This window comes from Lepisosteus platostomus, chromosome 5 (genome assembly GCF_059453375.1).
Source record: "Lepisosteus platostomus isolate fLepPlt1 chromosome 5, fLepPlt1.hap1, whole genome shotgun sequence".
NCBI lineage: Eukaryota > Metazoa > Chordata > Actinopteri > Semionotiformes > Lepisosteidae > Lepisosteus > Lepisosteus platostomus.
Genome location: NC_142615.1, coordinates 45,975,988 through 45,988,018, shown reverse-complemented (window position 1 = coordinate 45,988,018; position 12,031 = coordinate 45,975,988). Strand labels below are relative to the sequence as shown.

Genomic DNA, 12,031 nt, shown 5'->3' with positions numbered 1-12,031 from the left:
GGAAGATAATAGTAATTTCTTCTGTTTGTTTTGTATTGTGTTTATTAATCACTTCCACTCCCCAGTTTATAAATACTCCCAGTCTGTCCACAGCTCTGCGCTAATCTTCTCTTGCTCCCCTCCCTCCATCCTATCTTGACCCTTGCAACTGCCTCCCTGGCTCATTCTTCACAAATGATTTCCCCAGCCAGGTGAGGTAACACTACAATAATAAGTACACTATCCCTTTATATTCATCTGATTGTTTCCTGAATTCCTAAAATGCTGCTTTTTAACCAAAGAAAATCCCCAATAATGATTCATATTGGTAGGAACCCACTGCGTGCAATGTGTGACAACCATTATGATTGAGTGTATTTCTGATTTCTGTATAACAAAGCAATGTGTGGCTCATTATGCATAGCATTGACTGGATGATCTTTTTTGTCTACTGCAGCTCCAACAGTATGATTTGCTTAGTTTCTTCTTTACGAGGAGCCTGGAATATCGCAAGCCACCTATGCACACTGACACAATCTAGTAGTCGATTTCCTATACCTGGACCAGAAGCCACTCTTTAACATCTGGGTCATTAGGATTCACTTCCGAGTCCATTAATATCCTTACTCTCAGCACCACTCTCTTCCCTGTGGAGGAAAGGATGAAAACAGCATAGAAGACAAAAAAAGAGGCAAACCCCATTCTGAAGTAGCATTAAGTGATTCACCCTGCCTGGTCTGAGGGACAGTTATATGGTCAAGGACGTCAAAACATCACTTACAATATTACAAAAGACTGGTGCTCTGAAGGTGGCTCCAGAGTCTATCCCAGCAAGCAACAGGTGCAAGGCAGGGTTAACCCTGGCAGTAATGCCAGTCCGTCACAGGGCACACACCACAGCTCATTTTCCCAGGAGCCGATTCAAAACCTACCAGCATGTCTTTGTACTGCAGGAGAAAACCCACGCAAAGACAAGGAGAACATTCAAACTCCATGCAGACAACAGCCCAGATACTGAACCCAGAGCTCAGGCACTACGAGGCAGCAATGCTAACCACTGCACCCAGTGCACCCTGGGACCGACTCTGGGCCACCACAAGTGCGAACTGGACAAGCGGTCGTGGAATAGCAAAGTGAAGGCGACGTTCCCCGCAAGGTTACCCCCATAAGGCTGTCGAAGTGGCACCGCGATAACTTACCACTGTAGCAGAAGAAAGCGTAGGTGGTATTGCAATTATAGTCATTCCAGGAGCCTCTCGCACTCCCCTGAAGATTCACGGCGCCACAGCTCTCGATGCCGCCATAATTGTTGGGCTCGCCCACGTGCCAGGGGCGGAAAGTGGAGACGTCCCCATCGGACCACTTCCAGGGCTCGGTGAACAGTCCGATCCAGACCTCCCTGCCTCCGGCCGTAACTCTTACTAACTCATTCTCGCTCTGGCTCCTCACCCGGGTCAGGTCGGTGTAATGTTCTCTGCAAAACGTCAGGGCTTCTGTCCAGTTCTTGGCCTCAGCCACCAGGAAGTATTGATCGGCTGCGCCTTCCCCCCCTGAAGAAGTGAACCCCAGTCAGTAGTCGGGTTGAGGGTCGCGGAGCAGCCTCGGCAAGCAACAGGCAGGATACCACCTGGATGGGACGCCAGTCCACTGCACGGAGGCACAAGCACCGCATACAGTCACACCAGGGCCAAACATTCCCAGCAGCCAATTCACTCACCAGAGCGTCTTTGGACTGTGGGAGGACACTGGAGCACCTGGAGGAAACCCCCACGCACAAGGGGAGAACATGCAAACTCCACCTCGCCACCCCAGGATTTGAACCCAGGGCCCCGGTGCCGCCATCCCATCAGCCCAAGAGCCACTCAAAGGATTCAATTCCGAGAACAATGGGGAATTTCATAAGGAGGAATTACTCGTACTCCCAAGCCCCCCCCTCCCTCCACCACCTTCACATGCAGTAGTCGCGTGAGAAAGACCGTAAAAGGCCGTAAAAGACTCAGGGGCCATTTACCTTGATAGCAAACGGAATAGCTCGTGAAACTGCAAGGGCGATCTGCCCACAACCCGCCGCCGACCATCGCCACGCAGTTCTCCTTGCCGCCGTAGTTGTTTGGTTCTCCCGCACGCCAGCTGGTAAAAGCAGACCTCCCCACGCCGTAGAGGTAGCCCCCCCCGAGGGACCACTGCCACAGGTCCCAGACATAGTACAGGCCGGTCCAGGCGCAGCCCTTGACCGGCTCGGTGGTGGCAAGGAGCTGCTCCAGGTCGGCTGGCCCACTCACGGTAGCCATGTCCGTGTACTGGCCCCTGCAGTATGCCCGAGCCCCCGCCCACGTCCTGCGCTTGCTCACGAAGTGGTAGCGGTGAGGTGAGACCAACTCCCAGAGGCCTGAAACACAGGAGGCAGGGTTGAGGCTTAGGAGCAGGGGTGACCAGCTCGCGATGCCTGGCCAAGCCTGCGCACGACGTGCCAACGCGTCGGAGAAGCAAATCCGGTCGGGGAATGGCCCGGCACTTCTCAACCCGACATTTGTGGCTGTCGTTTTGAGTGGTTTTGTCTTCCCTGGGGGAGGATTTCAAATGGGTCTGCCAATGCACTGTGAAGTGGCACAGGGGCTTTTGGACTGCAGTTTCTCAGCGTTGGGATGCTGGGTTCAGCTCTGCTTCTGGTCTGGTTTGTATATTCGACACTGTGCTCACGTTGGGTTTCCTCTAGGGTGCTCCAGTCTGCTCCCCAGTCGAAAGGCATGCTGGTATGTTCACTGACGTCTGGGAGAGTTAGTGCCAGTGTGATGGAGTACCACTCCTTGTGCCTGCTGTTTACTGGAATAAGCTCTGGCTGTCCCACCACCCTGAACTGCATGAGGTGGAACAGGTGGGAGGATGGAATATCATATAATCAAGAGCACCGCTGATATCAAAGTCAGGCGGAACGATTAATTGGCAAAAAGCAACGGCATCAACAAGACCAGATGATAATTAGTCTAAGATGGCGCCGTGTTAGTGGCAGCCTGCTACAGCAGGTCTGTGTCTTTTTGTTGTCTTTTTGTTTCTTTCAGTTAGTTAATGCTAGTGTGTTAGTGTTTTTTCTTCATACCTTTGCCGGCAACTAGATTTGCGATCACAACATGATGGATACTAGAAAGCTGACATGCTTTTTCTTGTTTTTTCTGATACTCAGACCTCTGTTTCTATCGGGTTGCAATGCCGATAGCTACAGAGGCATTGTCTACACGCATGACCAGCTGATCGCGCTAGCGCGTCCGGCTCTACTCACTGGAGAGAAGCCATTGGTGCCGGAGGAGCTGAGGAGGAGAAGCCGAGGCTGTAGGGCTGGTGCGACGCAAAAGGCGAAGAGAAGGAGATTTAAACCCTACCTTCCTTTGATCATCATGGGAAATGTGCGGTCCTTAGTGAACAAGATGGACGAACTGGGAGCATTGGTGAGAAGCCAGAGGGAGTATCGTGAATGCAGTATCATGTGTTTCACCGAGACGTGGCTGCAGGAACTTATTCCGGACTCGAACGTTACCATCGGCGGCTTTCAGACGGTGCGGGCGGACAGAAACACCGAGAGTGGTAAGAGGAAAGGAGGGGGGCTCGCGGTGCTTGTCAACAACAGATGGTGGACATACTCATTTTAAGGAGCGCGTCTGTAACCCGGACACCGCGGGAGTTTACATGCGCCATCTTTGTTGTTGTTTACATTCCACCTACGGCAAACGCAGAGGTAGCGTGTGACGTCATAAACACAGTCACAGCCAGTCTACAAACAAAGCACCCTAGCGCTTTTATAGCTATTTCAGGGGACTTTAACCACGTATCTATTTCCACCACTTTGCCTACTTTCCACCAATTTGTTAAGTGCCCGACCAGAGAAAACAAAAAACTGGACTTATTATATGCCAATGCTAAGGATGCATATAGTTCCACAGCCCTTCCCCCCCTTGGCAGATCAGATCACAACCTTGTCTTGCTTACACCACTATACAAGCCTATTGTCCAGCGTCAACCTGCAACCATGAGGACTGTGAGGAGATGGTCTCAAGAGGCTATGGAGGATCTACGTGGTGCTTTGGAGGCCACCGACTGGGATGTGCTGTGCGAACCACATGGGGACGACATAGACAGCATGGTGGACTGTGTCACTGACTACATTAACTTCTGCGTAGACAAAACCATCCCCACCAAAGACGTACACTGCTTTTCCAATAACAAACCCTGGATCACCAGCGACTTGAAGGCTCTTCTGAATGACAAGAAGAGAGCCTTTAGGAGGGGGGATAAGGAAGAGGTCAAGCGTGTACAGAGGGAGCTAAAGCAGAAGTTAAGAGAGAGCAAGGACGCCTACAGGAGGAAAGTAGAGGACAAGCTGCAAAGGAATAGGGTAAGGGATGTATGGATCAGCATGAGAGAGATCACTGGCTTCAAACAGGCTGGGGGTGCAACAGAGGGGAACCTGGAGATGGCCAACGAGTTGAACCAGTTCTTTAACAGGTTTGATTCTGGGTGCTCTGTGGCTCAACACCCATCCCCCCACAGCCACACGCTCCCTAACCCTTCACAGCTGCGACTGCCTAACACCTCCTCCATCCCCCCACAAACATGGCCGCCTACAGCTACAACCCCCGACAGCTACTCACCCACCCATCCCCCACAGCTGCCACTCCAACACCTCCGCCATTAACACCTGCAGCACTGAAAGCCCTATGAGCACCATCCCCCAGGCCAGGCTGACCATCACAGCTGACCAGGTGAAGAAGGAGCTGAAGAGGCTGCACCAGGGTAAGGCCACAGGGCCAGATAACATCTGTCCCAGAGTTCTGAGGGCCTGTGTTGATCAGCTGAGCGGAGTGCTCCAGCGACTATTCAACCTGACCCTGCGCTTGGAGAGTGTCCCGGTGCTCTGGAAGACATGCCTGGTCCCGGTACCAAAGAAAGGGCGCCCCTCTGTCCTCAACGACTACAGACCAGTTGAACTGACTTCTCACGTCATGAAGACACTGGAGAGGTTGGTCTTATCCCACCTGAGACCCCTTGGTCAGCTCATCACTGGACACCCTACAGTTCGCCTACCAGCCGAGTGTTGGTGTGGAGGATGTGATCATCTACATGCTGCAAAGGGCCTACTCACACCTGGACAGGGCTGGCAACACTGTAAGGATCATGTTTTTAGACTTCTCCAGTGCCTTCAATACCATCCAGCCCTTACTTCTAAGGAGGAAGCTGGAGGATATGCAAGTCGATGCCTCCATGACCTCGTGGATCACTGACTACCTGACAGGCAGACCACAGTCTGTGAGACTTCAGAACTGTGTGTCTGAACAGGTAGTGAGTAACACAGGGGCACCTCAAGGGACAGTTCTTTCTCCATTCCTCTTCACTCTCTATACTTCGGACTTTGAACTTCGGGTTGAACCACTTGGAACTAAATGTAACAAAGACAAAGGAACTGGTGGTAGATTTCAGGAGGAAAAAGGTCAAACCTACTCCTATCTACATCCATGGGAGTGGCGTGGAGATGGTGGACTCGTACAAGTACCTGGGAGTGCACATTGACGATAGACTGGAATGGTCTAAGAACATCGAGGCCATCTATAAGAAGGGACAGAGCCGGCTTTACTTCTTGAGGAGGCTCAGGTCCTTCAATGTATGTAGTAAGATGCTACATTTGTTCTATCAGTCGGTGGTGGCGAGCGCCATTTTCTACGCAGTGGTATGCTTGGGCCCTGGGATTAGAGCTGTGGATTCTAAAAGGCAGAACAAGCTCATCAGGAGAGCAAGCTCTGTCATTGGGTCTGACCTGGACCCCTTGGAGGTAGTAGCTGAGAGGAGAATGGTGTCCAAACTAGAGGCCATCATGGACAACATCTCCCATCCCCTCTATGACAGGCTTGTAGAAATGAAGAGCATGTTCAGCAATAGACTGATTCATCCACGGTGCGACAGGGAGCGCTACAGGAGGTCATTCTTGCCTTCTGCCATAAGACTGTACAACGCATCCACCTTGCGTCTGGGCAGAGGCAACATTGACAGTGACCTGTTTCTGGACTGAACGCATCTACACATCTACTGCTACATCTGTCCTCTTCTTTTCTTTTCCCGTTTTTTGTGCAATATATGCCAGGGACCCGTGCAATACATTTATATTTATATCTATATCTATATTTAGATCTATATTTATTTTCATATGTGTGCTACGATTTTTCTGCGTACTGTTCTGTTCTAGTTTGTTCTTTGTGTGTCCGGACTGTGAGTAACTCTTTTAGTGCACCCCTCACTGTACTGATTGTATTGTATGTATTGTATTATTATTTTTATTATTATTGTATCATTCGTTACACTGTGGCTGTGTTGTCTGTGTAAAGCTGCTGTTGCGCTGCACTTTCCCTCACGGGATCAATAAAGTATCTATCTAAGGAGGTACAACCTCCGAGTTGGTAGGCTGGTGGCCACAGGTTCTTTGATGAGCAATCGGCCCCCTGGTCATTTCTGTACTTTGCTCAGATCCAGATGAGCGGACCAGTCCAGACTGCAGACGATCGCAGGTGATACAGCGGGATTAGCGGAGGCCGAGAAGCGGGCAGCAACTGAAATTAAAATGATTTAAACCAAAAACACCTGACAGATCATGTCTAAGTGTGGGGTTCTGGCGTGCCGGCAGGAAAAACAAACTTTCAATGCAAAACTCAGGGAGGATACTCGGGGAAAAGACAGGTGTTTATGCTGATGCGTCGTTTGCATCCTCGAAACAATGTGAGCGAGCCATAAGCCACAGGCACAAGGCAGGACAGATGAATGACTATGTTAACACAGGGACACCAGCCTATTGCAGGGCACAGATATGCCCACACTCACACCAGGGCCAATTTTCCCAGAAGCCAATTAACCCACCAGCATGGCTTTGGACTATGGGAAGAAACCGGGGCAAACCTATAAGAAACACACATGAACTGGAGGCACATACCAACTCCAGACAGCAGACAGCAGAACTGAATCCAGGGTGCAACCACTCCAGTCATTGGTGAGCCAAGTGCTTATGAGACTTTAGCCATCTTGATCCTGCAGAAAGAGACTGTGTCCCCAACAGAAAAAAGTCTTGAACAGTCTCCTCACAAAGCACATAAGTAAAGGAAAGGCTGTGGAAATATGAAGATAACATGGAATGAAGGGCCAATCCTGGCCCCAGAGCTCTGATATTCACTTTTGAGACTATAAGACTGTTATTCACTGTTGAGACTTTATAATAATAATAATAATAATAATAAACTTTATTTTATATAGCGCCTTTAAAGGTGGCTTCTCAAAGTGCTTTACAGGATGACAATAACAATAAGAAGACTACAACAATAAATAAGAAAATTTCACAAGACAGGACACAATTATAATTACAACAATACAACAATAACAATAGAGGAGACCGTGGAAGATGGTATTAAGAAGAGCAGAGGGGTGAAGAATGGAACCAGTTAAGTAGACTGGTTTAGACTGCTAAATAGCCAACCTGCAGCTCCTTTAGCAAATCACCTGTAATGGCTACATGGACACACAGTTTTCACTGTATTCAGCATAACTGCACTACTTGTATATATTGCATACACCATGGACACATAGCAGCTCTACTCATATTGAGTTTTATTCCATTTAAAAAAATGTAACCTCAATTTTGTGATTTTGTGAATTTTGTGATTTCTGTGATTCTTGTGGTTTTTGTGAGCTCGCAGAAAAAGACAATTCATTGCCAGCAACTACTGCTGCTGCATGCCATTTTGTTGTGCATCTGATAAATAAACTTTGATTTGATTTGATTTGATTTCTGAGCCTGGAGGGCTTTTGTATCTTTTAATCTTTATTCCATCCTAGGCTCTTAATACCTGGATTTGGACCAGGACTGAGACCTCCAGATTTAGAAGCATCTTGAACCTTTCCCAGTGGGTTTTAAAGGGAGCCTGCAAATAATCAAAGGGCATATTGATGTCCTTTCCTGGACTCTTAATGGTTTGAATACACTCTAAATGCAATTAGACTCAATTGGCACTGTTATAAGGCTCTCACTCATAAATTTACCTGTCACACTCCAGGACCAGGAGTAAATAACAGTGCTTTGATCAATTAATAAAGGCCTGGATCACCTGGACTATGATCGATTAAACAGGTGGTCTGTTCAATAAAGTAACTAAGGGATCATTGGGAGCAAACATCAATAAAACTGGCGATTCAGGGTGACCTGTAAGATTTACTAGACCTGAGCTCTCCCTGGGTCAGGATCAGAGAGCCCTGCACTGACTGGACCAGAGTCATAGAGCCCTGGACTAACTGGACTGGTGGCACAGATCCCTGGAATGACTGGACCAGAGTCACAGACCCCTGGACTGACTGGACCAGAGACACAGACTCCTAGACTAACTGAAACAGAGTCACAGACCCCTGGACTGACTGGACCAGAGTCACAGACCCCTGGACTGACTGGACCAGAGACACAGACTCCTAGACTAACTGGAACAGAGTCACAGACCCCTGGACTGACTGGACCGGGGACACAGACCCCTGAACTAACTGGACCAGAGTCACAGATCCCTGGACTAATTGGACCGGGGTCACGGACCTCCTTGACTGACTGGACCAGAGGTCACAGACCGCCTGGACTAACTGGACCGGGGACACAGACCCCTGGACTGACTGTATTGGGACTGATTGTAAGCTCCAGCCCTTTCAACACCGAAGTTCAGAGGTCTTTTCATCTTCCATCTCTGCCGGTCCATTTTGGAAAGGAGAGAAAAAGCCCACATGAGGAGATTACAATACATATACTGTATATAATCATTTTTTTAAAACCAGCCATAAATTAACCTTGGCAAATTGTCTATAACCGTTCACTGTTTTTTTTTTCCCTATGACACTATATAAATTTGTGACCAATTCTAAATAAAATTAACAAGTAGGCAGGAGCAAACGGTGTATTTGAATGAAGCTGCACACATATTTCTTTGCCTCTTTACTGGAGAACTCCGAAAAGGTCGATCGTGCGCCCCAGGAAAAACCTTACAGGCCATCATGGACATCTCCCATCTTTCCCTCTAAGACATGCTTGGGAGAATGAAGAGCACATTCAGCGACAGGCTGATCCACCCGCGGTGGGACAGGGGGTGCTACAGGTGGTCATTCGTGCCTTCTGCCATCAGACTGTACCACTCATCCACTGTGTGTCTGGGCAGGAGCAGCACTGACACTGACCTGGTTTTGGACTAAACAGTAAACTCTCTGCTTCCCTCAGTTTTTTTTTTCCCCGTTTACAACTGTTTTTTGTGCAATACATGCCAGGGACAATATATTTATATTGTGCAATACAACTTTTTTGTGTACTGTTCCGGCTTGCTCTTTGTATATTCTGGACTGTGAGCGACTCTTCTTAGCGCACTTCTCACTGACTGGACTGATTGGATTGTGTTTTTGTATTGTTGTATCATTTCATTACACTGTTGCTGTGATGACTGTGCTGCTGTCGCACTGCAATTTCCCCTCACGGGATCAATAAAGTATCTGTCGATAAGTAACCGTCGTTGTGTTTCAGATAGTTACAGAGAGCTGGTGACACAGTTCTGTTCACATACTGGGGCTGCCCTCCCATCTATACAGGACATTGATGACAGATGGTGCCTGAGGAAAGCTCTAAGCATCATCAAAGACCCCCACAGACCCCAGCTACAGACTGTATGACCCTCTACCATCTGGAAAACTGTACCGGAGCATTTGGCCCCAGGCTACCAGACTCAGAAACAGTTTTTACCCCTGCACTATCAAACTATTAAACTCCCAGCCTCTCTCACTCTCACCTCACCTCTCACCTATGATCTGAACCTCACAGTGCCTTCTTTCTTACCAAAAACTCAAACACACATTGAAATCTACCTCTACCTTACATGTCAAAAAGCTCACTCCCCATCATTTCTATCCTTTTATTTCATTCTGTTGATGCATGTTTTTGCACATCTGATGTTGTTTTGCACATTACCTGTTACCTTTTGTTGTTTTGCACACTGCCTGTTGTTGTTTTTGCACACTGCCTGTTGTCTCTGTCTTTCTTTTATTATACAATTGATTTGTTGTTTTTTTGTACTACGTATCGTCTGAGAGCTCGCTAAATAGCATTTCGTTATACCATATACCTGTATATGAGTATAGTGACAATGAACTTGAACTTGAATACTGTGCAGTAAAGCAACATCATCTTTCCAAACAGAGGTTCGGGGTTAGTCCACACAAATGAAAAAAGGACTCACTAACCTGAGACGATTAAGGTGAGGCATATCTTCTTAGCCATCACTGTGGGTCGGCGAATCTGCAATCAGAGAAACACTTAAGAGCTCCTTTCAGATTTCTTCGATTTTCATTTAGATGTAGTTTCCAATTAGGTTCCAGCCTTTAGTGGCCCAGATGGGAACTTGACTTTGCCGGACAAACACAACACATACATAATAAAGACATAATACATGATCAATTTACCAAGACCTGTGATGGAGTGGCGTCCTGTCCAGAGTGTAGCCCGCCTAGTGCCCTTTGCTTGCCAGAATAGGTCCTGTGGCCCTGAATTGGTAAGATCAGATCACTTTTATTAGCCATATTCAATTTCTTGCATTAGGAATTTGTCTTTTCACAGACCCCAGCTTGCTCTCCATGAGACACACAGGCAGGGAGAGAGAAGCTGGGGGTCAGAGCACAGGGTCAGCCATTTATACGACACCCCTGGAGCAGCTGGGGTTCAGGGTCTTGCTCAGGGGCCCAACAGAGTAGGATTCCTCTGCCAGCCGCGGGACTTGAACCAGCAAACCCTTCCAGCCACAGGCACAGAGCCTTAGCCACAGAGACACCGATTTGTTTTTAACTGGAGAAGCAGTTACTTAAAGCAAGGTGATGTCATGAAAATAAAGGAGAAGCTGATCGTTTTTCATCTTTCTCATCAGGTTCTCCCTGGGTCAACATCGCTTGACCTGTACAGTTTCACTTAAGGCAGAGCCTGGCTTTGGAGTCGCCACTTACTCCAATAAAGCAACCAACCACTCCCTCTTCAAAACAGGTCACATTGCGGGCTTACAGTGAAATAAACGCTCTTTTTGAGCCCTGTCGGTTCGCTTGGTACTTAAAAAAAAAACCTACCCGCTTAAAAGTTCCCAGACTCTCAAACGAACCAAGCTTACATTTCTCGCAGGTTTGGACATTGATAATCTTTAAAATGTCCTGAAATTTCCCTATAATCCTCAAAATCTTCCTCCACACCTCGAAACAGTAACATCGGGATTTCCTAATAGGTCACTCATTACACAGCGTTTCTGAAACTTTGCACTTTTTCTGAAAATTTGCTCCTCGATATTTTTTTCCCCTCTAATTTAGTCACCACTCACCCTTCTTCTCCCCTCTGGATTCGGGGAGTGTCTCCGACGTCCCGGGATGCTGCTAGACGCGGACTGTTACCAGGCCTGTACAGCCCTCTGATCACCTAGCTGCGGTCCCCATGGAAACCATTTGGGCTTAGCTAGGCCCTATCTAATTGATTCTCTGCAGGGACAATATTCAAATCGGACTCCTCCCCCCACCCCGTGCCAGGTGCCTAGGCAAATCAGTCTCTCTGCTTTACTTTGGGCTCATTTAAATTTTAATCCCTGGCAAATCAGGTTTGGATTTATATCTATTGGGGTGGGGGGATAAATTTGTTTTTTTACGGCCAAGGTCCAGCAAAACCAATACGACAAAGACAAAACACTGTCAACAAAGAAGGTGGCGCAACAAAGTTTCAGCAGATTATTTCAGAAAATTAGTCTACACTGTTCAGAAGTGGCACAGTTCTGGTATAGTGGTTAGCATCCTTTGACGGACTGGCACCCTGTCCATCAAAGGTACACTGACAGGCTGAAAGAAGTCTTTAGTCTGAAGGGAATGTCCCACACTGACAGGTCTGAAGGAGCTGAGTATCTTTAGTCTGAAGGGTAGTGTTCTACACTGACAGAATCTCTTGAGTCTTGAACATAGATCAAAGTCAACCCATCTGATTTCTTCG

The 12,031-nt window shown here is 47.9% G+C and overlaps 1 protein-coding gene across 1 annotated transcript; it reads right to left on the bottom strand.

Annotated features, from left to right (window-relative positions):
- Positions 1-1,023: 1,023 nt before the first annotated feature.
- Positions 1,024-2,728, bottom strand: LOC148667329 (C-type mannose receptor 2-like). Its single transcript, XM_088632935.1, has 3 exons — positions 2,680-2,728; positions 1,991-2,368; positions 1,024-1,529 (listed from the first exon to the last, which is right to left on the bottom strand). Exons 1-3 carry the CDS (start codon positions 2,726-2,728, stop codon positions 1,030-1,032), a joined length of 927 nt encoding a protein of 308 aa, XP_088489061.1. The 3' UTR covers positions 1,024-1,029.
- Positions 2,729-12,031: the final 9,303 nt, after the last annotated feature.

Bases quoted from the DNA above. Each gene is read 5' to 3' on its own strand.
- LOC148667329 (XM_088632935.1), bottom strand. From the start codon at position 2,728: ATGCCTTTCGACTGGGGAGCAGACTGGAGCACCCTAGAGGAAACCCAA. The intron at 2,369-2,679 runs GTGAGCACAGTG...CCTGTGTTTCAG, and splicing joins CACCCTAGAGGAAACCCAAC to GCCTCTGGGAGTTGGTCTCA. The intron at 1,530-1,990 runs GTAAATGGCCCC...TCACTTCTTCAG, and splicing joins CTATTCCGTTTGCTATCAAG to GGGGGGAAGGCGCAGCCGAT.